General features: G+C 43.4%; 1 protein-coding gene across 1 annotated transcript in view; it reads left to right on the top strand.

The window, feature by feature from the left end:
* The window catches only part of LOC103078326 (uncharacterized protein C7orf72-like), a 32,673-nt gene extending 5,073 nt beyond the window's left edge, over positions 1-27,600 (top strand). Inside the window, exons 4-7 of the mRNA XM_007448324.1 lie at positions 11,105-11,146; positions 12,412-12,519; positions 22,356-22,463; positions 27,462-27,600. Coding sequence (XP_007448386.1) covers positions 11,105-11,146; positions 12,412-12,519; positions 22,356-22,463; positions 27,462-27,585 — 382 coding nt within the window. The 3' untranslated portion in view covers positions 27,586-27,600. The remainder of the gene's footprint in view (positions 1-11,104; positions 11,147-12,411; positions 12,520-22,355; positions 22,464-27,461) is intronic.
* Positions 27,601-27,820: the final 220 nt, after the last annotated feature.

Genomic DNA, 27,820 nt, shown 5'->3' on the forward strand with positions numbered 1-27,820 from the left:
GATATTATCCTTCATTTACTTTTTTTCCTAAGAATAATTAAAGTTTTGCTTTTCAGATTTATCTTTTTAAAACATTTGAAGTCAATTCTCACTTATGATCTGAGCCATAAACCCATTTCTCAGCATGACTCTGCAGTTGTTCTGTCCCAGTTTAGTGAGGAGACTGCTGAGCAGACTAATGAGTGATTTGTAGCCTGCAACCCATTAGTGGAGAGTCACAACCAGCATTTTGTGAAAATTAAATAGAATAGAAAACATAAGAATGAATCACATGGAACTTTAAACAGATATGTGTATTTTGCAACAAATACTGTGGCCAGTTATGAAGAATAGTGTGAGACAGATAGATAATGCATAAGAAGAATGCATGCGTCCACAGTGAGATACTCCCATCTTTTGTTCCCTGGAGTTTCATATGATGTTCTGGTTTGATGATGGTCAATTTGATCATCACCTCAATGGGAGGGTTTTTAATCTTGTACATTTAATTTTATATTTACCTAATCCATCATTAATTGCAAAGCAAAGTATGGGAGATTTTAGGCCTTAGTCAGCAAAATTAATGTTATTAATAAATTTAAGTTATGGAAAAATAATATCAAAGGTGACATTTTCCAAATGTTTAACAATTGTATGTAGCACTTCAATAAAACCAGCATAAATTGCCCTTTAGAGAAGGATTTTTTTGGAGGACCTTCAAGATGGCAGAGGAGTTAAGACTTCCTCCCCACAAATACATCAAAAATACATCTACATGTGGAACAGCTCCTACAGAACACATACTGAATGCTGGAAGAAGACCTCAGACCTCCCAAAAGGCAAGAAACTCCCCACGTACCTGGGTAGGGCAAAAGAAAAAAGAAAAAACAGAGACAAAAGAATAGGGACAGGACCGCACCAGTGGGAGGGAGCTGTGAAGGAGGAAAAGATTCCACACACTAGGAAGCCCCTTCACTGGTGGAGAGAGAGGGTGGGCAGCAGGGTGAAGCTTTGGAGCTATGGAGGAGAGCGCAGCCACAGGGGTGCGGACGGCAAAGTGGAGAGATTCCCGCACAGAAAATCGGTGCCGACCAGCACTCACCAGCCTGAGAGGCTTGTCTGCCCACCCGCCGGGGCTGGTGGGGGCTGGGAGCTGAGGCTGGAGCTTCAGAAGTCAGACCCCGGGGAGAGGACTGGGTTTGGCTGCGTGAACACAGCCTGAAGGGGGCTAGTGCACCACAGCTAGCCAGGAGGAAGTCTGGGGAAAAGTCTGAAACTGCCTAAGAGTCAAGAGACAATTTTTTCAGGGTGCATGAGGAGAGGGGATTCAGAACACCACCTAAATGAGCTCCAGAGACAGGCACGAACCACGGCTATCATTGCAGACACCAGAGACGGGCATGAAACGCTAAGATCGCTGCTACAGCCACCAAGAAGCCTGTGTGCAAGCACAGGTCACTATCCACATCTCCCCTCCCAGGAGCCTGTGCAGCCCACCACTGCCAGGGTCCCATAATCCAGGGACAATTTCCCCCGAAGAACACACGGCATGCCTCAGGCTATTGCAACATCACGCTGGCCTCTGCCACCGCAGGCTCACCCCGCATTACGTACCCATCCCTCCCCCTGGCCTGAGTGAGCCAGAGCCCCCTAATCAGCCGCTCCTTTAACCCCCTTCTGTCTGGGCAAAGAAAAGATGCCAGAGGGCAACCTACATGCGGAGGAGGGGCCAAATCCAAAGCTGAACCCCAAGAGCTGTGCGAACAAAGAAGGGAAAGGGAAATATCTCCCAGAAGCCTCAGGAGCAGCTGATTAAATCTCCACAATCAACTTGAGGTATGCTGCATCTGTGGAATACCTGAATAGACAATGAATCATCCCAAAATTGAGGTGGTGGACTTTGGGGGCAACTGTAGACTTGTGGTTTGCTGTCTGTGACTCTTTTCTTTCTGACTTTTATGTTTATCTCAGTATAGTTCTTAGCGCTTGTTATCATTGGTGGATTTGTTTATTGATCTGGTTGCTCTCTTCATTTTTTTAATTACTTTTTAAATTTTTTATTATTTTTAAAATAATTTTTTAATATTTTATTTTAATTATTTTATTATTTTTTCTTTCTCTCTTTTTTTTCTCCCTTTTCTTCTGAGCTGCGTGGCTGACAGGGTCTTGGTGATCTGGCTGGCTATCAGGCCTGAGCCTCTGAGGTGGGAGAGCCGAGTTCAGGGCATTGGACCACCAGAGACCTCCCAGCCCCATGTAATATCAATCAGTGAGAGCTCTCACAGAGATCTCCATCTCAATGCTAAGAACAGCTCCACTCAATCACCAGCAAGCTCCAGTGTTGGATACCCCATGCCAAACAAGTAACAATATAGGAACACAACCCCATCCATTAGCATAGAGGGTGCCTAAAACCATAATAAATTCACAGACACCCCAAAACACACTACTGGACACAGTTCTTCCCACCAGAAAGACAAGATCCAGCCACATATACCAGAGCACAGGCACCAGTCCCCTCCACCAGGAAGCCTACACAGCCCACTGAACCAACCACACCCACTGGGGGTGGACATCAAAAACAATGGGAACTATGAACCTGAAGCCTGCAAAAAGGAGACCCCAACCACAGTAAGTTAAGCAAAATGAGAAGACAGAGAAATACACAGCAGATAAAGGAGCAAAGTAAAAACCCACAAGACCAAACAAATGAAGAGGAAATAGGCAGTCTACCTGAAAAAGAATTCAGAGTGATGATAGTAAAGATATTCCAAAATCCTGGAAATAGAATGGAGAAAATACAAGAAACATTTAACAAGGACCTAGAAGAACCAAAGAGCAAACAAATAATTACGAAAAACACAAAAAAATGAAATTTAAAATTTTCTAGAAGGAATCAATAGCAGAATAACTGAGACAGAAGAACCGATAAGTGACCTGGAAGATAAAATGGTGGAAATAACTACCTCAGAGAAGAATAAAGAAAAAAGAATGAAAATCATTGAAGACAGTCTCAGAGACCTCTGGGACAACATTAAACACACCAACATTCCAATTATAGGGTCCCATAAGAACAATAGAAAAAGAAAGACACAGAAAATATTTGAAGGAATTGTAGTTGAAAGCTTCCCTAATATGGGAAAGGAAATAAGCTATCAAGTCCAGTAAGCACAGAGAGTCCCATACAAGATAAATCCAAAGAGAAACATGACAAAACACATATTAATCAAACTATCAAAAATTAAACACTCAGAAAAAATATTAAAAGCAGCAAGGGAAAAACAGCACATAACATACAAGGGAATCACCATAAGGTTAACAGCTGATCTTTCAGCAGAAACTCTGCAAGCCAGAAGGGAGTGGCAGGACATATTTAAAGTGATGAAAGGGGAAAACCTACAACCAAGATTACTCTACCCAGCAAGGATCTCATTCAGATTTGACAGAGAAATTAAAACCTTTAAAGACAATTCTCTTTACAGTAAAGAGAATTCAGCACCACCAAACCAGATTTACAACAGATGCTAAGGGAACTTCTCTAGGCAGGAAACACAAGAGAAGGAAAAGACCTACAAAAACAAACCCAAAACAATCAAAAAAATGGTAAAAGAAACATACATATTGATAATTATCTTAAATGTAAATGGATTAAGTGCTCCAAATAAAAGACACAGACTGGCTGAATGGATACAAAAACAAGACCCATATATATGCTGTCTACAAGAGACCCACTTCAGACCTAGGGAAATGTACAGACCGAAAGTGAGGGGATGGAAAAAGATATTCCATGCACATGGAAATCAAAAGAAATCTGGAGTAGCAATACTTATATCAGACAAAGCAATACTTATATCAGCAATACTTATATCAGTCTGATATAAATATAAATAGACAAATATTTTTGTCAATTTAATAGACTTTAAAATAAAGACTATTACAAGAGACAAAGAAGTACACTACATAATGATCAAGTGATCAATCCAAGAAGATATAACAATTGTAAATATTTATGCACCCAACATAGGAGAACCTCAATACATAAGCCAAATGCTAACAGCTGTAAAAGGAGAAATCAACAGTAACACAACAATAGTAGGGGACTTTAAAACCCTACTTGCACCAGTGGACAGATCATCCAAAATGAAAATAAATAAGGAAACACAAGCTTTAAATGACACATTAAACAAGATGGACTTAATTGATATTTATAGGACATTCCATCCAAAATCAACAGAATACACTTTCTTCTCAAATGTTCATGGAACATTCTGAAGGATAGATCATATCTTGTGTCACAAATCAAGCCTTGGTAAATTTAAGAAAATGAAAATTTATCAAGTACCTTTTCTTACCACAACACTATGAGACTAGATATCAATTACAGGAAAAAAAAACTGTAAAAAGTACAAACACATGGGGAGCTAAACAATACAGTACTAAATAACCAAGAGATCACTGAGGACATCAAAGAGGAAATAAAAGAATACCTAGAAACAACTGACAATCAGAACACAGCAACCCAAAACCTATGGGATGCAGCAAAAGCAGCACTAAGAGGGAAATTTATAGCAATACAATCCTCCTTCAAGAAACAAGAAACATCTCAAATAAACAACCTAACCTTACACCTAAAGCAATTAGAGAAAGAAAGAAAAAAAAAAACCAAAGTTAGCAGTAGGAAAGAAATCATAAAGTTCAGATCAGAAAGATATGAAAAACAAATGAAGGGAACAATAATAAAGATCAATAAAACTAAAAGTGGTTCTTTGAGAAGATAAACAAAATTGATAAACCATTAGCCAGACTTATCAAGAAAAAAGGGAGAAGACTCAAATCAATAGAATTAGAAATGAAAAAAGAGAAGTAACAGCTGACACTGCAGAAGTACAGGGATCATGAGAGATTACTACAAGCAACTCTATGCCAATAAAATGGACAACCTGGAAGAAATGGACAAATTCTTAGAAAAACACAACCTTCCAAGACTGAACCAGGAAGAAATACAAAATATGAACTGAACAATCGCAAGCACTGTAATTGAGGCTCTAATTTAAAATCTTCCAACAAACAAAAGCCCAAGACCAGATGACTTCACAGGCGAATTCTATCAAACATTTAGAGAAGAGCTAACACCTATCCTTCTCAAACTATTCCCAAATATAGCAGAGGGAGGAACACTCCCAAGCTCATTCTACGAGGCCACCATCACCCTGATACCAAAACTAGAAAAAGATGTCACAAAGAAAGAAAACTACAGGCCAGTAATACTGATGAAAATAAATGCAAAAGTCCTCAACAAAATACTAGCAAACACAATCAAACAGCACATTAAAAGGATCATACACCATGATCAAGTGGAGTTTATCCCAGGAATGCAAGGATTCTTCAATATACCCAAATCAATCAACATGATACACCATATTAACAAATTGAAGGAGAAAAACCATATGATCATCTCAACAGATGCAGAAAAAGCTTTTGACAAAATTCAGCACCCGGGTTTCCCTGGTGGCTCAGTGGTTGAGAGTCTGCCTGCTGATTCAGGGGACACGGGTTCGTGCCCCGGTCTGGGAAGATCCCACATGCTGCGGAGCGGCTAGGCCTGTGAGCCATGGCCACTGAGCCTGCACGTCCGGAGCCTGTGCTCCGCAACGGGAGAGGCCACAGCAGTGAGAGGCCCACGTACCACAAGAAAAAATTCAACACCCATTAATGATAAAACCCTCCAGAAAGTAGGCATAGAGGGAACTTACCTCAACATAATAAAGGCCATATATGACAAACCCACAGCCAACATTGCTCTCAATGGTGAACAACTGAAACCATTTCCACTAAGATCAGGAACAAGGCAAGGCTGTCCATTCTCACCTCTATTATTCAACTTAGTTTTTGGAAGTTTTAGCCACAGCAATCAGAGAATAAAAATAAATAAAAGGAATCCAAGATGGAAAAGGAGAAGAAAACTGTCACTGTTTGCAGATAACATGTTACTATACATACAGAATCCTAAAGATGGTACCAGAAAACTACTAGAGCTAATCAATGAATTTGGTAAAGTTGTAGGATACAAAATTAATGCACAGAAATCTCTGGCATTCCTATATACTAATGATGAAAAATCTGAAAGAGAAATTAGGAAACACTCCCATTTACCACTGCAACAAAAAGAATAAAATACCTAGGAAAAAACCTGCTTAAGGAGAAAAAAGACCTCTATGCAGAAAACTATGAGACACTAAAGAAAGAAATTAAGGATGATACAAACAGATGGAAAGATATAGCATGTTCTTGGATTAGAAGAATCAACATTGTGAAAATGACTATACTACCCAAAACAATCTACAGATTCAATGCAATCCTTATCAAACTACCAATGGCATTTGTCACAGAACTAGAACAAAAAAGTTCACAATTTGTATGGAAACACAAAAGACTCTGAATAGCCAAAACAATCTTCAGAAAGAAAAACAAGCTGGAGGAATCAGGCTCCCTGACTTCAGACTATACTACAAAGCTACAGTAATCAAGACAGTATGCTACTGGCACAAAAACAGAAATATAGATCAATGGAACAGGATAGAAAGCCCAGAGATAAACCCACGCACATATGATCACCTTATCTTTGATAAAGGAGGCAAGAATATACAGTGGAGGGAAGACACCCTCTTCAATAAGTGGTGCTGGGAAAACTGGACAGCTACATGTAAAAGAATGAAATTACAATACTGGACAGCTACATGTAAAAGAATGAAATCAGAACACTCCCTAACACCATAAACAAAAATGAACTCAAAATGGATTAATGACCTTAATGTAAGGCCAGACACTATAAAACTCTTAGAAGAAAACATAGGCAGAACACTCTATGACATAAATCACAGCAAGATCCTTTTTGACTTACCTCCTGGAGTATGGAAATTGAAACAAACCAATGGGACCTAGTGAAACTTAAAAGCTTTTGCACAGCAAAAGAAACCATAAACAAGACGAAATGACAACCCTCAGAATGGGAGAAAATATTTGCAAATGAAGCAATTGACAAAGGATTAATCTCCAAAATATACAAGCAGCTCATGCAGCTCAATAACAAAAAAACAAAGAACCCAATCCAAAAATGGGCAGAAGACCTCAATAGACATTTCTACAAAGGAGACATACAGATTGCCAACAAACACATGAAAGGATGCTCAACATCACTAATCATTAGAGAAATGCAAATCAAAACTACAATGAGGTATCACCTCACACCCGTCAGAATGGCCATCATCAAAAAATCTGCAAACAATAAATGCTGGAGAGGGTGTGGAGTAAAGGGAACCCTCTTGCACTGTTCGTGGGAATGTAAATTGACACAGCCACTCTGGAGAACAGTATGGAGATTCCTTAAAAAACTAAAAGTACAACTACCATACTACCCAGCAATCCCACTACTGAGCATATACCCTGAGAAAACCATAATTCAAAAAGAGACCTGTACCACAATGTTCATTGCAGCACTATTTACAATAGCCAGGACATGGAAGCAACCTAAGTGTCCATCGACAGTTGAATGGATAAAGAAGATGTGGCACATATATACAATGGAATATTACTCAGCCATAAAAAGAAACGAAATTGAGTTATTAGTTGTGAGGTGGATGGACCTAGAATCTCTCATACAGAGTGAAGTAAGTCAGAAACAGAAAAACAAATACCGTATGCTAACACATATATATGGAATCTTAAAAAAATAAAAAGGTTCTAAGGAACCTAGGGGCAGCAGATGTAGAGAATGGACTTGAGGACATGGGGAGGGGGAAGGGTATGCTGGGACGAAGTGAGACAGTAGCACTGACATATATACACTACCAAATGTAAAATAGAGAGCTAGTGGGAAGCAGCTGGGAGCACAGGGAGATCAGCTCGGTGCTTTGTGACCACCTAGAGGGGTGGGATAGGGAGGGTGGGAGGGAGGGAGATGCAAGAGGGAGGGGATATGGGGATATATGTATACATATAGCTGATTCACTTTGTTATACAGCAGAAACTAACACGACATTGTAAAGCAATTATACTCCAATAAAGATGTTAAAAAAAGAAGGATTTTTTTTAAATATTTAGAATAAAAAAGTGTAGTGAAGTGGAAATATGCAAAATCATAATCAAGTTTAAATGCTGAATCTGGAATTGCAAGTAATGACAGTATTGAGAAAAATATTGAGTTGTGTCAGCAAACTGATTTTATTGAGCCATATTCTAAAAACAGCATTTAAAGTTTTGATAAAGATTATTTAAAAGATGGTTTAACCAAAGGTATAAAACACCCCAATAAAAATAATAGATTCCAATGTATAAATTGAATGGTAATAATTTAAATCAAAGATTAAAACATTCAAAATATAAGTTCTTTATAAACACAGCAAGCTGAAATAGTTGATAATCCCATTCAAATATCTTTTAAAAGAATAAAGATGTAAATTGCTGGTGCTAACTCTTCATATTATGTGAGTGCTAATAAAAAAACTTTATTAGTGAGAATTTCCTGGCACTCCAGTGTTTAGGACTCGACCTAACCACTGCCATGGTGGTTAGGTTAGGCCCTTTCACTGCCATGGGCCCAGGTTCAATCTCTGGTTGAGGAACTAAGATTCCACAAGCCACGTGTCACAGCCAAAAAAAAAGAAAGAAAAGAAAACCTTTATTAGCATCTTTCTATTTATATGTCATGTGGTAAAATAGCAAATAGCTCACCCAGTTTCTATGCATCCATTGCATTTATTATTTTATGATGAATCACCTACTGAACTAAAAGCTGTAAGTCCTAGTCAGTTCTGCCACATCTCAGAACTCCTGAGGGATCCACTTATCTTGGAGCCTTCCTCTAGTAAATGCTGCTCCCGTTAGCAAGAAAAACCTATATGTGAATGCTCATAACAGCTCTAATCATAATCTTCAAAACCTAGAAACAACCAAGATTGCTTCCAACAAGGGAATGGAAAAAACATGTATTGGATAAAGATACTAGAGTAGAGCTACACAATGAATACTGTTTAGCGATGAAAAAGAACAAATGCAACACACGACAATATGGATGAATCTAGAAAGCATTTTGCTCAATGAATGCAGCCAGATCCAAAAGATCTCATATTGCATGATTCCTTTTATATGACATTCTAGAAAAGGCAAAACTACAAGGGTGGGAGTAGATCAGTGGCTACCAGGATTTGGGGGAGGGGGACAGAGTTGAAGACAAAGAGCCTGTAAACAAACATTAGGGTGATGGAACAGTTCTATATGGTTCTGTGGTGCTGGCCACATGACTGTATTTCTCAAACCCATAGAACTGTATGTACACCATGGAGAACAAACTGTATTGAATGCAAAGTAAAAAATAAAGAGAGAAATGTATACCAGGATGGTGGGAAAATCCAGGATGGAATTCAGAAGGTAACAAGTGAATCTGTATTACAAACAAATGACATAACTACATTTAAGTGGATGGGGGAAAACAGGAGTGATCCTAAATTTGGACCTTCATAAACTTGGAAACAGAATTTTGACACAGAACTGTAAGGCTAATGACAAAAAGAACTGTATGTAAGTACTATCGTACTCTACTTGGTAAATGTGTTTCTCACCAAGAAACAGGTTGGCAATTCTAAACTTCTTACATGTATACTCCATGTAAGAACATGTAGTGTGACTTGTGCCTTTTTGTCACATTTTGTTACATGTGACAAAAAGTAAATCTTTGGTAGATGGTGACAGGCACGTCTCACACTGTCAGAGAAGGAAACCGTAAATAAGGGAGAAAAGGCTGAGAATAAGCCCTGTGGTGCTGATTAGACTTGGGGACACCCACGAACTCATGTTTACAGGCACACTTCGTTTTGTTGTGCTTCACAGATTCTGTGTTTTTTACAAATGGAAGGTTTGTGGCAACCCTGCCTCGAGCAAGTTTATAGGGGCCATTTTTCCAACAGCATTTGCTCACTTTGCATCTCTGTGTCACATTTTGGTAATTCTCACAATATTTCAAACTTTTTCATTATTATATTTGTAATGGTGGTCTGTGATCAGTGATCTTTAATGTTACTAGTGCAACAAGATTTCACCTTGCTGAAGACAGATTATGGTTAGCATTTTTTAGCAGTAAAGTATTTTTAAATTAAGGTATGGACATTTTTAGACATAATGCCATTGTACACTTAATAGACTACAGTTTAGTATAAACATAATTTTTATATGCACTGGGAAATCAAAAAATTTGTGTTACTCGCTTTACTGTGGTATTCACTTTTATTGCCGTGATCTGGAACCGAACCCATAATATCTCTGAGGTATCCCTTTATTTATATATATATATATATACATATATATATATATATATATATATATGTATATATATACATATGCAGAAAGTAAATACAGAAATATATGTAGATATATGGATACACACGGGTTCAAATACACCCAGATATTCCTAGCTCTGTCCGCTGGGAGGGCCTAGAAGCAGGGACATACAAGCAGCCAGAAGCATGTCTAGCTCCAAAATGTTGGTTTAAAATGCCACTCTCCAATAAAAGACATTGTGAGATCCTTGGAAAAATGGCTGATTCTAGGGTTGGAGCAGGGAAAGTACACAATAAACCCAAGCTCCTCTAAGCTCCCTAAATAACTGCAATCTTGTGTACATCACTGAACTCCTTTGGGCCACAGTCACTTCCTCTCCACCATGGAGAGTTACACTAAATGGTCAGTAAGAGCCAGTCAAATGTGGACCTTCTGTGTGTCTAAGAAAATGAAAGATCAGCTTTGCCAAATATGACGTGTCTAACCATTGAGGACAAAAACAGCAAAGAAAAACCCAGGAGAAGAGGCTTTGGAGCTGAATCATAAGAGTCAACAAGGACTTACGTGTCCTTGTCTGTTTGGAGTCAAATTTGTTCTGTGCTTGATTTTCATCACTTAAAAACTACATCTTTAAATCTTTTCTGCTTAAAATTACCAACTTTTGGAAGCCCATTTCTATGGGACATCTCTGAAGACTTTTTTTAATAAGAGAAATACTCTTATTAAAAAAGAGTATCATGTGATGTTTATCAATGTCGATAACTCAGTTGCCCATGTTTTCTCTTTTTCCAAGTGTGAGTCCAAGTTCCAGAAGCAAATACATTCCTCTCTACACGTAAGTAATGTTTCTTAATGTTTTAAAAATTACTAGATTTACATCTAAATTGTAGTTGCTTTCAGCTCACTCATGTTTGTAATTCACTTTTTGAAACAGCTTACGCTTTCTAACAGATTTCTAATGTTTTCCTAGCATGATGCCTGTCAGGAACTTCATCAAAAATGCGTTAAAGATTTTAATAAGAGAAAGAAATGGGGAGCAGTATCTTTGGTTTTCCCAAATTGGTTATTTTATGAAATAAAATACCTTGGATGCTACTAATATTGGGTGTTGTCAACAAGAAAGACTTTTACACTTGATGTGGAAGCTACAATGTGCTCACCAAAGCTAAGGGCAGGAAATGCGATCTCTTGCTTTTCTATTTAAATTTGGCTCTCCGTGGGTGGCACAGATGTGCGTCACCACCCTTTGGGGTCTTCTCTGCTTTATATTGGAGAAAAAACTTGTGTTTTAGTCAGCTTGGGCTGCTGTCACAACATAGCACAGACTGGGTAGCTTGTAAACAACAGACGTTTATTTCCCACAGTTCTGGAGACTGGAAGGTAGGGACGGCCAAGGGGTCACAGACTTGTGTCCACGTACGGTTCAGGGGCAAGGAGCTCGTGGTGTCCCTTTTATAAGAACACTAATGACCCAAGTACCTCCCACCTCCTGATACGATCACCTTTGGATGTTAGGAATTCAACGTATGAATTTTGGGGGGACATAAACACTCAGATCACAGTACCTTGGAACAAAGTAAATCCAAGAAAACAGAGGGCCTTTCATCTCTACCCTCCCCACTCATTACTCCAGCCTCTCCTGCCCCACAGTAGAATTGACTCACCTTCCTACCAGTGGCCCCAGAAGTGCCTGCGGGACACCCTCTCACTGCCGTGGACTAATCGGACCTCCTCGCAGGCCCCAAAGGCACATCACCAGTTGTCCACAATCCCAGGCACCTGCCCCGTTTCTGTCCCCACAGGAGGCCCCTCAGCTATGGTGACACCCATCTCTGCCTTGCCCCAGCTGCCTCCAAGTTCCAGGGAGGAGTTGGCTCAGGGCTGCAGAAGCAGCTGCTTCTTTGCTCAAAAACACAAACCAGCTGTTGCTCTCACTCTAAAAGAGAGAAAGTCTCCTTACTTTATTTTTTTTAAGGCAAATTGTTCCATCACCGTGGTTAATTTTTTGCATTTTGAATTTTGATCTATTTTGGCAAGATTTCCTTTGCAAGTTAGGATATGTTCATCTATTTTTTTCTATGCTTCTTTTCATCCTAACAGTGGTTGCGTGCATTCTACAAATGCTGATGACATTGACGACCCCCGTGGAGACATCACATCTCTCGCCAAGCCTCGCAACTCTGAAATTCTTTATACGAGCTCAAGTCGGTGAGTTCCACTTATGATTATTCCCCTCACTTTATTATTCAGGAGGAAACATGGTCATGGGCTTTGTAATGAATGGAGCAATTAAAAAACGGCCCTGGATAAACAACAAGGTCCTACTGTACAGCACAGGGAGCTATATTCAATCTCCCAGGATAAACCATAATGGAAAAGAATCTGAAAAAGAATGTATATGTGTATAACTGAGTCACTTTGCTGTACAGCAGAAATTAACACAACATTGTAAATCAACTTGACTTCAATAAAATTAAAAACAAAAAACAAAAAAAACAGCCTGGTGCTGCTCACAGCTTAAGAGGAAAGATACCTGAAAGATACCTGAAAGATACCTGAAAGATACCTGAAAGAAAGATACCTGAAAGGACTGTAGTTTCTCACAAAGGAGATTATAGTTTTGAGCACTGACTAACCTGGGTGCCTACATATATATGCAATATATCTTTACATGCTGTTTTATGAATATATTATATATATAATATATACAAAAAGTATGTATATATTCACTTTCACCAGTGGAACTACTGAGCCTCAGAAATTAATTCCCTAGGATTCACAGGATACACTACAGGAAGCTGACATTCTGTGTCTTTTTTTTTTTAATTTTTACTGGAGTATAATTGATTTGCAATGTTGTTAGTTTCAGGTGTACAGCAAAGTGAATCAGTTATACATACACATATATCTACTCTTTTTTAGATTCTTTTCCCATATAGGTCATTACAGAGTATTGAATAGAGTTCCCTGTGCTATACAGCAGGTTCTTATTAGTTATCTATTTTATACATAGTAGTGTGTATATGTCAATCCCAATCTCCCAATTTATCCCTCCCCCCCTTACCCCCTGGTAACCATAAGTTTGTTTTCTATGTCTGTGGGTCTATTTCTGTTTTGTAAATAAGTTCATTTCTACCCTTTTTCTGGATTCCACATATAAGTGATATCATATGATATGTCTTTGTCTGTCTGACTTACTTCACTTAGTATGATAATCTCTAGGTCCATCCACGTTGCTGCAAAGGGCATTATTTCATTCCTTTTTATGGTTGAGTAATATTCCCTGGTATATACGTACCACATCTTCTTCATTACGCCACTGAGCTGCTACACTTCATGGCTGTTACCCCATCAGTTTCTGTGGTGACTGAAAACCTTGCAGGAGGTGTCCTGCAAGCCTATGGTGTGAATCACGACAGTATTTTAAATGTTAGCTGCTTTCTATTTTTTTTTAAACATCAGTTGTGTCTATGAGACGAAATAGCTAAATTTCACATTGGCTGTCCTTCAGACCTATTCTACACCCTATAATAATTTTGAATTTTCCTGTGTTATATATTCTGACTCTAATTCTTTTGACTAGTTGGCCAAAGTAAAATATGTTTCAAAACTAACTTTTGTTTTAAAATATATTTCTGTAACTTATTGCATTGAAGAATTACATGAGTTGATCTATTTCAACCAAAAACAAAAAAGAAAGAAAAAAGAGGAGAGAATACATAACATATTCCATGTACTGTGACAAAGACTTAGCCCTCACGTAGCTTGCAAACCTGCGGGGCCGGTGAGCTCTGCTCACCAACAATGATAATATAGAGCAGCATGGAGTGAGTCTCCTGAGCAGTGAGCTTAGTGCTTTTGATCTCAGTTGTACAGAGAGGTCACTTTCACCCACGAGACTTGAAGGCTGTGATGTTTTAGCTGAGTCCTGAGGAAGGGTTCGTTGGTTATGATTCTTCCATAATTTCTGCAAGGAAATTATTGCTATTAAACGTGGCAATTCTTAAAAGTTTTCAAGAAAGAATATGAGGATAAACCCAACTGAAAATATCCTACTGGCAGAAAATTTTATTTCTCCTTTGCAATGTACATCTGAATTTTGGAATGTTTTATGAAACATTCTTGCTAAAGAATAAAATATATTCTTCTGGGTCATTCTTCAAGGATAGTAAAGAGCAGTCTGGAAGCATTTTAAAAATTTGATGTAGAACATACCATTTAACTTGAGTAAATTTGGGAGCATGCCATTCTACCACATCTTGCTGTTAATTAGTGTTTTTAAGGGAAGGAAATTGAATGGATTATGTAAAAGAATTGGACATTAACTGTACTTCCCCAAATTGGCCACTAGAGAGCCTCCGAGGTTGCAAAGTTTCTTCTTTGGATGAGGTTTCATTTTTTAACAGAATCTTAAACTTTTAACACAAAGAAAGGTTTTCCATTTTTATTATGAGGTATTGATACAAAATGTATAGTGTCATATGTAAAATATAAAGCAAAATAACAAGGAAATGACTGTGCATCCCGGGCCTAGCTAAGGACATAGTGTTGTATCTTTTAAGCCACCTGTATATTCCTCCCAACCTCATCTCCTCGGTCTCCTTCCCCAACCCAGAAGTCATCACATCAGACTTCGTGCTTATCCTTTGCTTGCTTTGCTTGATAGTTTGGTTACATATACTTGAATCTCTAAACAAAATATTATGTCCTTTCCACAGTACCACACTGAGCAAAGTATAGAAGAATGTATACAACATGACATCATTTGCATAAGGTCCAAAACCCAGAAACACGTCAACTTACTTTGTGCCCAGTAGAGTACCAACCTATTCAAAAGCAAATACGACTCTTCCTTTGTTTCCTCATCTTAAACTTTCGTAAAGGGAAATATGTTTATGAGATCATCTTTAAGGTTCTCATAACCCATGACAATTAGGACAGGAGCTGTACTTGCCCCGACTCCTTCAGTGGAAGCCGCATTGCAGACAGAGTCAAGGCTACTGCCTCTTGGGTTCAGGTGGTTGGAATCACCAATTTCCCCAAAGGGTAAACGTTTTCCAATTTTCCTCATTCGTTGATTTTGTATTCTGGCCACCATCTCATTTGACATGCCCAATGTATTGGTGGTGATTATACTAATTTTTTGTTTTTTTTTTTTTGCGGTACGCGGGCTTCTCACTGCTGTGGCCTCTCCCGTTGTGGAGCACAGGCTCTGGACGCGCAGGCCCAGCGGCCATGGCTCACGGGCCCAGCCGCTCCGCGGCATGTGGGATCCTCCCAGACCGGGACACGAACCCGTGTCCCCTGCATCGGCAGGCGGACTCTCAACCGCTGCGCCACCAGGGAAGCCCTATACTAATATTTTTAAAAATGACTTTTAAAATTGTAGAACTGAATCTGATCATTATAGAAAAAAGTACAGGAAAAATTAATAACAATAAAAATATAACTAAACTTTTACGCAGAAACATAGGCATTATTAATATTTTGACATATTTCCATCCTGAATCTTGTATCTGTATATTTATATAGCTATGATCATACTACATATATAATTTTTACTACCTTAACATTGCAACATCATCATGGGTACATGTTATTATGAACTCATCATGAGTTTTTATTGGTGTAGATGTACTGTCATTGACTAGTTCACTTAGGTTACATATATAAATTCTTTCCATTTTTTGCTTTGATAAATAATACTGTCAAACACTCTTTAAGTGAATCTTCTTCTAATTTGGAGTGATTTACTTAAAGGAGACTCCTTGAAATGGATTATGAGGTCAAAATATATAAACATTCTTGAGCAAGTTACAAAATCCTTTCCTGGAAGTATTATAAAAATTTACAGTGGAACCAGAGTTTATGTCCAATGTGTATGCACACACACCTTCAATGCTAGCCTTAAAGCTCACCAAATAGCATATTCTTTTCCTTCCAAATGTGTTTATTATAAAAACAATTCAAATACGTTTGTCAAAAGTGGAATACCTCTTTCATTTTCAGGGCCAGTATTGAAAAGTGATACATGTTTTAGACTTTACTGCCAAACGTGCATGAATTTCTGCCTGTAGGTAGCTGCATGTTGCTGTGTGTGCCTGTGAGTGTGGGGCAGTGTTGGGTTGACAGGTGCAATGGACATTTTCCCAGGCTCTATGCAGAGCTATGAAAATCTTTTTTAATGGCTGCGTGATATTCCACTACAAGCTATATCATAGTTTACATAGGCCAAGTAGTTACTAAAATCTTTCCTATTGTTAAAAAAATACAGCAGTAAACATCCTCCACATATATCTTTGCACAGTTTTATGCATCCATTTCTGTAGAACAAATCCTTAAAAGCAGAATTGTTGCACGAGTTTTCTCATTAAAATTAATAAAATATTTTCTGATTTTGTAATGATGAGCCAGTTATTAAAAGATATTTAATTAAAGAACTCAAGATATTAATTCAGTTTCCACTGAGCTTCCTAACTTCTAACTTGGGCCTAGTTTAGGAACTAGAATCCACAATATCCATTGGCTTCAACAGTTCTTGAAGCTCAGGCACTGAGAAGGAATTACAAAAAAAAAAAAAAAAAAAAAAAAAGGTAAAAGGTCAATCCTCACTTATAATCTGTGTCAAGCAAACAAGGTAAGACTAACGTAAGGGACACCCCCCCATTTTTTTCCCAGTCTGTTTTTTCATCCTACTCTTAAATACTAGAGCCATATTCTTTGCAAGAGCTTATTATAAAATGAGATGGAAGAGAAGTTTGTTTTCAGTTAGTAATTATTTTGTGGCCCACATTGTTTCAAAATGCCTAGCATTCAGGAGTCATCAGTGCGAAGTGCCTGACTATAGAATGATGTGTAACAGCAGATCTGTGCAGACTCGGGATCCAAAAGCATGGAACCTTGCCCTTTCCTAAGAAAAGGGAGAGTGTTTTTCTTTTGCCATGGACCACATGGGCTCTCATGTATGTGCATCTCAGCTGGTCCAGCCCCTCCCTTTACCAACGAGGAGGACGCTGGGGCTTGAGCAGGAGAGAGGCATGTCCAGGTGACAGAGCAGAGGCTGCGTCCTCCGACCCCATACCCGGTGCTTTCCAGACACTGTTTGCCGTTTGGTTTCCCAAACCAGCCTGGCGCCTCCACCGTGCTGTCTTCCACTAAATCATAATCTTTTATTTCAGGACTTCACCCAGTTTCATATTCACTGTGCCTTTACCTCTGTCATCTCTCTGATGAAGCATTTGCAGATAATGAGTAATTGTCCAAAGTGACCTCCAGGCACCCCTGGGCCAAGGCCTGAGATGGAAGAAGGGGCCGCCCTGCCCGTCCCGGGTGCGCTGCACCTTTAACAAAATCTGACCACAAGGCAGGTTCAAGACGGGCTATGAATAGCAGTTCCTTACACTAGCCCACACTTCTGCCTTTTCTGAGAACTTTCACATCGACTCTCTCATTTGTTTTTCAAAGCAGTGTGATGAAGCCAGAGGTGCGGGAATAGGTTCTCTCCCCACTTTACAGATGGGGAGGTTGAAGCAGAGTAAATTATGTAAGAGCCCCAGGTACTCATTCCATGAGCGGTTAGGAGAACAGCCCCTCAGTCCCCAGGGCAGCCTCTGGCCAGTGAGCGCTTCCTGAGCGTCAGCCCTGCTCTGATGGGGCTGTCGGCTCCTTTCTGTGTCCCCTCCCAGATACAAGAGGTGAAGCTTCCCTGAGAACAGAGGGAGAAAAACATCCTCTAGAGCATGATGATGGTAGGAGTGAAACTAATTCCTGAGCAGATCCTGGGGATCTTACCACATCTTACCACATTCAGGGAGGCACACACCCCAGTGGCCAAGATGACTCTGGTCTTATTCAGATTTTCTCACAGAACGGTCAGCAACACCAGTCACAGTTCCCAGGCCCTCCTTCCCCTCAGCCTTCCCAGGCCTGCCTGCCTCCCTGTCCACACGTGCACTAGGCCAGCACTTGGCCCAGCTAACCCGGCCCCCTGCCCCCTGCAAGGGAGCTGCACATCCCCCCACCCCTGACTTGGGCAGAGGTGGCTCAGAAAGCTCCCATCCCGTGTCCAGGATCACAGGGCTGGCGGGGGCAGCCCTGAAGGCCGATGCCAGCCCTCGGACACCCTGAGCCCGCGCCTTCCTCTGTCCCTCTCACACCCTCCGGCTCTTACTGTGCGTCAATGATCTTTGCCCCACTTGGGTTCTGTAAACCTCTAGTCGTGCATTTAACAACTTTACTGCTTAACGTGAAAGCTGTCAGGCGTCAGATCTGTTTGAGTTCTTCTCGATCTGTACTTGACACAGCATAGCTCTCGATGAATGAGGGCCCAAGTGGCTTGAACGTGCACTACACCCACACCCTGAACAATGCCGACCACCCTGACCCAGCACAGCTCTCCCAGCGCGGCTGGCAGTCTGGGTGTCAGGGCCTTCTGGGTCGGGTCAGTCCCGCCACCTGCCAGCTCAGTTGTCTCTGGGCACCTGACTTAGACTTTTTCTGAGGCCCCAGTGCCTGCATCTATGAAATGGGCATGATACCAGGACCAGCGACCCAGAATGTTGGGAGATTAAACCAGTCAACTCACGTTAAGTGTCATAAAGGGCGCACACTCAGTGAGGATTCGTCAGGCCTGTGGTACAGAGAGAGAATGTGTGTGCACTGGAATTCTAATCCACATATGCATGACCTATAGCCTACATGTAACATGGTTTTCTCCATGTTTTCTTTATGTTCTATTTAGCTTTTCATTACACACCATCTGGGCTCCCTCCTTCTAACTGATTTACCGAAGTTCCTTATATTTCTCAAGTTATTTAATTTCTGTTTTATTATGCTTTGCTGAGCAAAACCAATTAGCTGTAAACTTAGGCAACAATTTATTCAAATTTACCCATTAGTGAACCAACTCTAGGCTTATTGTGGGAACTGGGCAACAAAGAAGGTGTCCAAGAGACTATGGAGCAAAGGCAAACATGAAGGCTTCGCTTATCTTTAAACGGTTTCCTGTTTCTCTCTCTTTCCTTAAATGGGGGAGTGGGTTTGAACGTACAACTGCTCTGGAAATTCTCTTAGAGCCTGTACATTTCCGTGTCTCTAATATCTTTGTTTCTTCCATCTGAAAAACCGTGTCACCCATCAGCCGCAGGTCTGCAGAGTGTCCCCCAGAGACTATTCTCCTCTTGATTTAAGGTCAACATGTTGCACTTAAGACGGAAAAAAGTACCCCTGTGATGTCCCTGCCGAAGGGTTAAATGGAATAGATTTTAGAAGCAGCGTGGGTGAGGACTTTCGTTTTCAAATATGTGGCAGTTTATTATGCAACTGAATTCATTTCTCAGGCCTAAGCAGTTTATCTTTAATTCAGTCCAAAAGTGCATGGGTGTTATTTTTAGATATGATGTAATATAATATCATTGTTATAACGTAATGTATAATACCGTTTAACATCAATAACCTGTATGCCACAAGGCACATATAGTGGGGTGATGTTTTATATCAAGCCCTTCTTGTGATTGACACATCACTTGCTTCCACCTTTGACTTCTTAACTGCTCTGATGGAAGGTTGTGACTTCAGAGGCATTTTCATTCTGCAGGTGTTTTAGAGGCAGTGGAAAAAACCTCTCACGCAGAGGAAGGGGATTTCCTTTGTAACATGCATGGAAGCTTTAATGAATGTTTGGGGAGAGACACAACACATGAATGATTTTGCCCCATTTTTTGTTACCTCTGTGACATACAGCTGCAATTCTTTAAGAAAATTCCAAGAAACCCTGAAAGGCCCTGCCTAGAATTGGACAGCAGTGGTTTACTCACCCAGGTCCCTGCAACAAGCCTGAAACAGAGACTTCCAAACCTGGCTGCCCACGGGAGTTATCTGGAGAGATTAAAAACTCCAATTCCCAGGTTACATGGCTTGCCAATTAAATCAGAATGTCTGGGGGTAGGAGTAAGGCATCAGTACCTTTTAAAAATCCCCGTGAGTTGTCAGGGCGCAGCAGCGTTTGGAAACCGCTGTCTTCACCTCTCTCAAGCTGCCTGTCCTGGACGAACTGCATTCTTCGCCTGCCAGCCTCCTATTTTGTACAGTTCTTATTTCTTTAAAATCTTATATGCTCAATTAATTGAGCACCTACTAAGTGCTAAAGACTTGCCAGTTGCTTTCACCTTCACTGAATCCCTTTGACCCCCAGGGCCCTGGGAAGCCACGTGCACCCTCGGGCTGCAGCTGGCCGAGACAAGGGCAGGGCAGGCCTGGCTTCCTGATTTTCCTGGCCTCACAAGATCCATTAACTTGCACTGCTTACTCTGCTGTTGCCCTTGATGTGCTTGCCCTTCACTTTGTCTGCATCGGGGTCCCCTGCTTTATTGCCTGCAAGCCAGCAAGTCGTAGACTGATGCGCTTGGAAGAGACACAGGACTTTATTGGTGCAATTCCTACCTGATATGTCATTTCCCGTATCGTGCTGATGCCAGGGGCACATCATCCATGCCCAGAAGGACACCAGAGGACCTGCCTGCCCTCAGACACAAGTGGAATCTGGCCTCCCTCCTGCCCATGCTCTTGAGCTTGGTACTGTCACCCCTCTCGCAGCTGAGGCCCAGATCTGAGCCCCCGCCCCTGAGCCCGCCCCGTTCATTGTCCCGCCCTCCACTGTCTGCCTGTCCCTGACTCTGTACGCAGCACCCTCCCTTAAGCTCCGTACTTTGAAAATTCCTCCTGCGGTCAGTGCTGCTTGGAGGTTTCCTTGGCTTATTGGATGTGTGGAAAGCACGGGACAAAACCAGGAGACCCTCAGAGGAGCAGTCCCTCTGCCTTCCATGGGGGCTCGGTCCTCGCTGCTCTTAGCCTTGCGTCTGGGCCTCCATCGAGGATAAGGACCCTTGCCAGAGGGATGTCCCGCTCCCGAGGAGGGGCCCTGGAGTGGCCGGGGCAAGCTGAGCCCTGGCGCTCTCCTTGCCATGGCAGCAAGAGGACCCTGAGAGGCGAACTTCACAGAGATGGGTGTTATTGGAGGGAGCCTTGTGATTTGCAGAGAGCGTGTGCTTGCTCTTTGAAAATAGTCTCAACCTCACATGTCTCCTCGCACCTGAGAGCGAGGCTGCATGTCTTAAGCGGCACCTCTTCCTCAGGAAATAATCCATAGAAAGTGTTTTATATGCTGTAAAAATGGCAAAAACAGTACTTATTATTCACACTTCTCTGAATTACCCATGAAAATATTTCTTTTGGATGTTTGCTTGCCTATCTAGAGAGGGATTATATGCCCACACTGAAAAACACTGCCAGACCTTCTTGTGTTTTTCTTTTACTCTCCCTCTCTGGAGGGGAAAAGGACCAGGGAAGCAGAGGAGTAAGTGGAATTGAGTTAAATTTGTGCAGTTTCAAGAAATTATATGAAATCAGTACTTTAACGGTGGCAAGAAATAAATATTATTTAAAAATCACAGTTGTGGGCTTCCCTGGTGGCGCATTGGTTGAGAGTCCGCCTGCCGATGCAGGGGACGCGGGTTCGTGCCCCGGTCCGGGAAGATCCCACATACCGCAGAGCGGCTGGGCCCTGTGAGCCACGGCCGCTGAGCCTACGCGTCCAGAGCCTGTGCTCCGCAACGGGAGAGGCCACAACAGTGAGATGCCCACGCATTGCAAAAAAAAAAAAAAAATCACAGTTGTTACTGATATTGGAGTTGGTGTCACAGAGCTCCATGTGGGACCAGGTCCACTCTTTGGTAAGGAAAACCTGTCTGCCTTCATTAGAAAACAGAGCTCAACTGTGAATCATGTATGTAAAACACATGCAAATTGAAACAGTAGAAAAACATGGACCTGAAGTAAGTTTCTTTAGTCCTAGAGCAGGGCTGTCATCTGCACATCTCTGGCCCTTGCCTGCACGCTTTCCTTTCTGGCAGCCAGATTTCCAGACCTGATGTGGGACAAAACCTTTAGACTGCGTCCTCCTTTGTGTTTTCATAGTTCGGTGCTGGTGACCATGACAATTTCACAGATTGTTATTTCCCTTTCCTTTCTTGCCTTCTTTCCTTTAGCTCTGCAAATATTCCAGGATACACTGGTAAGGTTCATTTCACAGCCACCCATCCAGCAAATTCTCATCATCCATCAACGACCCCCTCGCCAGATTCAGGAGTGCACCAGTAAGTATGAGTCCTATTACTCAGCGCGCTCAGATACGCGGTGGGGAGGTGTCCTAATGATGATTAGCCCATTAAAGAGCCATTCAGTACTAAGAGTAAATTTACGTTGTTTAAAAAATAGGGTGTCGAGTCCAAAAAGACAGAAGAGTCCATTCCCCACTGTTGCTGCTCAAAGGAGCATATTAAGATATTTAATGCATCTTAGGTAGACAGCATCTTTGCCTCTTGGGCTCAGCTCTGCATACACATCACCCTTCTGCATTATCCTCAGAACATGCATGGAACACACTGCACGGGACATGTATTCACTTCTTGTGAATAGCCACCTTACTTTTCACGAAAGACAACATTCGGTTGAAAGCCATATATATTTTTAAACACTGTTTTGCAAATTGAAAACAGGAGACATCTGATGGGAGTTTAGTGCAGACCCTGTGTGTTGAAGCTGCCAGTGAGAAGCAATGCATTATTGCTCATTACACCTCAAATGTGAAAGCATCTTATGGACGTCCTGGCCTTGCAAATAAGATAACACAGCTCTGAAGATGCAAATGCGGGGTCCAGGGTCCGGCCCTGTGCCAGTAAATAAGCTCTCGTGGTGGGTCGGTGGGTGTGCATCCAGGAGGGGGACCGATGCAGCCCCCCGCCTCCATTCGTGCCTTTTCTCCTTTTTGGTGGAGAATCCACTCATTCCTGAAACATTCTTTGAGCACCCACCCTGGGCCAGGCACTACTGAAGGCTCTGTGCTCACCGGGTTGAGCGGGAAAGCTCCAGGCTCTCAGGAACCTACGTTCTGGTGTGAAAGACAGAAGCAAAGAGGCATACAAGTATCTGAAGACGTGAATTAAAACGACTTTGGACAGAGACACATGCTGTGCAGAAGAAAAGGCAGGGTGATGTTGGAGAGAGAGCCTGGGCAGGGACCCAGGAAGCTGGGCGGTCAGGGAGGCTGGTGGGTGCTGACCTGCAGGCAGAGCCCGAGCTCCTGCCCTGATAGGCTTCCTGATCATCCCGAGAGGCAGGATATGGCGGGGCCTCGTGGACCTCGGCCCGCGGTTCATACATCAGTTCACTAGTCATACACTCGTGTGCGTGTGGTTCATTCAACAAATGTTGTGTCAACAAATGTTTGCGGTGCCAGGAATTCACAAGAGCTAGACCCAGTTTGCAAGGAGCTCCCAGTCTAGCGGTGAGCGAGGGATAAACAGTTACCCTGGAGGATGCCCGGTGTCTTCATAGTGACGGTCACTTAACAGCTGAGGGCTTCTGGGATGCTGCCCTGTAAGGACTGACTGGTCTTATCAACCCTGTGACCCTGTGAGGAAGGTCTCTTGTCTTCCCACTTGACAGGTAAGGAAACCGAGGCTCCAGGCCAGCAGGGCATCTGTGTGGGTGCAGCGAAGACTTCACGGAGGGAGGAGGTGGTCCACGCCGTGATTCTCAGGGCAGTGGGCTTCATCTCACAGATACTCAAGGGCAGGCCTCTGCCTGCCCCAGGCAGCCCTCATCGCGCAGCCGTGGGGTCTTAGGGAGGCAGCTGTCAGGCCACCACCCGCCGCCGTGTGAACTGTGTGTAAGAGAGCCGCGTGGTAAGGACAGTGACCGCAGGGCGACAGGGCGCGTCGTCAACTGAGCTTAGCTCGGACAGTTTGACAACTGGCCGGCATCTCTGGGCCACCCGGTGGGAAACATTTTAAAGAAGGTCATTGGCTTTCTAGGCTGGTGTTTTGCATTCAGTCCGTTTTCTCTCAAGACACATTGTCAAAAGTCATACAAATTCCAAAGGAAGGGCTGGTAGAAATTTAGACACAGTGTTTTACTTCCTCTGAAGGACCTAAAGAAACAATGTGAAAATTAAATGCATCCTGATATCTGTCATTTAGACTTATTGCCCAGAAAAGCTAGGGTAACGCCCTGCGTCTGGGCAGTTCACAATCGAGGAGACACCAAACTCGAGGACAATTACTCTGGCAAATGCAGCCGGTCCTCACCCGTCGCCGTTTCTGTCCACAGCCCATCTTCTCACCCCAAATCTCTCAGACCTCGTCCCCTTGTTGTCTGGCGTGTTTCTGCAGCCACGTGAGCTAGGGGTCCAAAGTCCCTAATATATTTCAGAGGAATCTTTATTCCTGCGTGGGAAACTAGCCTCCACCGTTACTACTCCTGTTCCCACTGTGATCACTGTTGCTACTTGAGAAAAGAGCCTGAGTCTTTAGGCCATTTGTGGTAATGGCCACAGCAGCAGATTCAGGCTGGTTGCTGACCCCTGGCAGGCCCGCACTCACCCCACACATACTGCACACACAGCTGTCACCTGCCGTCCCAGAGTGGGGCCCAAGGACCCATGGAGCTGTATTCTCTGGGCCTCTCATTCTCAGGGTGCACACCGGCTCTGGAAACACAGTGTCACCCACTATGTGATACGAAATGACAGACTCGTGTTGGGCTGGGAGCCCAGATCACCCCTGCGTCCCCCCAAACAAGGGCTCCTGACGTGGCAGCGGGGCTCTGCGGTGAGAAAGCACAGGGGGACGCATAGGTTTTTTTTTTTTTTTTTTTTTTTTTTTTTCGGTTTGGGGGCCCCTCACTGCTGTGGCCTCTGCCATTGTGGAGCACAGGCTCTGGATGCGCAGGCTCAGCAGCCATGGCTCACGGGCCCAGCCGCTCCGCGGCATGTGGAACCTTCCTGGACCGGGGCACGAACCCGTGTCTTCTGCATCGGCAGGGCGACCCTTAACCCTCACCCCCACCGGGATCGGCAGGCGGACTCTCAACCACTGCGCCACCAGGGAAGCCCTGCATAGGTTTTTAAAAGCACTCTGCTGACACAGGCCAGCGGCCTGCAGCAGGGCGGCCAGTGGTCTGCACCTGTCCTGGCCCCTGAGATCAGAAAAAGCCCGGTCTTTGAGGCTCTCCACGGTGGAGCAATGCCTCTGATCTTTTGTGACACTACACTTAATGTGTTTTTGTTGTTTTCTCTTCGGTAAAAGCTTCCAGCGGCCGTGAGAGTCTGAGTCTCTGTCTGTTGAGTATCATGAGCCCTGAGTGAGCTGACAGCCTCCAGGCGCTCTTTGTTTCTCCCGCCGTTCCGGAGAAGCCGCCTGCCCAGGGCCTGCCCTGGCGGCTCCCCCTCGCGTCTCTCCTTCCATGGAAAGCTGGCTCCGCCCCGTGGTGGCAGCAGCCCTCCACCTTCCCCCGCAGAGGGCCGCCCTGCTGCTCCCCAGGTCCCCTGCCTACCTGCTCCGGTGGACCGCCACCCCTGTGTCCTCCCCCGACTTCAGAATCGCTACTCCCACCACTACTCCTGTTTCCTTTCCTCCCGGAAAGACAAGCTCCCACTTGCCTCAAAGGTTCTTCCTTCCCTGTGAGTTCCAGCTCCCCTTCAGCCCTGTTCTCTCGCTGCTGGCTGGCCAGGCCCAGGGCCTCCCTGCATCAGACCTTCCCCTCGAGCAGCCAGCCTGCCCTCCCTCGCAGCTCCACGCGCCCCCAGCCCTCTCCCTCCTCCGGCTCACGGCTCTCCTCTCGCAGTGACGTGAAGAGCTCCCACAGGACAACCGGGGGCCCCTCTTCCCGCCCAGGACAAGAACGGCGGACTTGTGGCGGAGTCTGTGGTCGATGGGCCGCAGTGGTGGTTGAGTGGGGTTGAGTAGCTTAGGCCTTGAATGTCAATGCCAAGGGAGGGAGGGCCGTGCGGTCCCCATAACACATGCTGAGGGTGGTGTGCAGGACACCAGCCGTGCCCTAGGATGGGTACTGCTGAGAGGAGATGCAAAGGAGCAGGGAAGGGATTATGGGACAGGGGTTCAAGGCGGGGAGACGGGGGTGCAGGAGATGAGTCAGAGGGATGCTGTGAGTCTCCAGGTCTGAAGGTAGGGCGTCCGCTCCTGTTTCCATCACAGCTGTGTTTCCTGTGCATCCCTCACACCAGAATTCAACCTTCACAGAAGCAGGAGTTCTCATTTCAACAGCCTTTTTTCACAACATCAGAAAAAAATATTGTTACTTCATGATAATCACAGTGTAAAAGCAGGGTGCTTGAGATTCATTTGCCGTGTCCTCTATAACTTCTGCCACATACGAGCATCGCGGTGTGTGTGTGATTCAAGTAGCAGCAAATTCATGGGAGAATTGCTACAGCTGTGTGCAATTGTTCAAGAGAGATGGCATGACCCAGGTCCACGCTGAGGTGGACACCTCTGGACACAAAAGGTGTTTGGAAAGCATCATTTACATACATAGTATTCTACATTTTCACGGTTACTTCCTTTCTTTTAATTCTCACCAGAAACTTTGTAGGGCATCATTTCCATTGGAGAGATGAGCAGACTAAGGTGTGGGTTGAGAGCATCATGAGGGAGCCACCAGGTTACTCCACCTGCAGGGTGAAGCCAGCTCTCAGCCCTGCACGTGGCCCCTCCCACCTCTGCCCTTGTCTCCCTCTCCCCCTCCCAGCCCTGCCCGCATGCCCCATGCCCTCCCACCTTCCTGTCTCCCTGAACTCTGACCTTTGCACCAGCTGGCCTTTACCGTGACCCTCCTGATTCCTCCCTGACATAGACACTGGGTGGATGTCCTTCCCCAACCCAGAAAAGTGACCTTGCCTCTGGGTGCCCTCACACCCTGAGCCCACCCCCACAGAGGCTTTGTGTGGTAGCCCTGGGTTATTCAGCTGTCTCTCCGCAGCCTCACCTCCTTTTGTCTGTATTTTCTGTTTTCTTAGCACCTACTGTAATTCTAGGCACAAAGTAGATTTTCAACCAATGAAACTGATGGCAATAGAATGCATAGAATGCAATCAATGAACTGAATGCAAATAAATGAAATAAAGGAAACAATACACACAAGGACTAACCATTTTCTTTCCGTTCTGTGCTTCTCCTCTCTCTCTCCCCTCCCCACCCCCCGCCCTGATGTGTGTATCATTAGTTGGAGGATAGATGAGGCTATATGCTTTTATTTTATTGTATGTGTCTTTTTTCCCCTCCATTCTGTTACAGCATCTTACAGAGAGAAATGGCAGTTGACCTCTTCCGTCACCAGGGGCCACTGTCTAGAATGGTCACAACTGTGAAACCCTACAACCCCTTCAATAAGAAGGAAAAGGAAACTGTAGGCTACTGAAAGGGACCTGCCCTGAGTGACACCAGAGCCTTGGGGAAGCGCCATGCACAGTACAATGGGGAAATAAAAGAAATCAAATAAAGCATGTTCCCAGTGTGTCTGTACAAGCTGGACAAGGTTTGGTGGTGCCACCATTCCAGGATGGCAGCCAAGGTCTTCTGGAAGCCCCCAGCAGCAGAGGTGTTATTTTAGAATATTCTTCTTTAGAGTTTGAATGCCAGGCTACCTAGAGGTC

This window comes from Lipotes vexillifer, unplaced genomic scaffold (assembly GCF_000442215.2).
Source record: "Lipotes vexillifer unplaced genomic scaffold, Lipotes_vexillifer_v1.1 scaffold1258, whole genome shotgun sequence".
NCBI classification, from domain to species: Eukaryota; Metazoa; Chordata; class Mammalia; order Artiodactyla; family Lipotidae; genus Lipotes; species Lipotes vexillifer.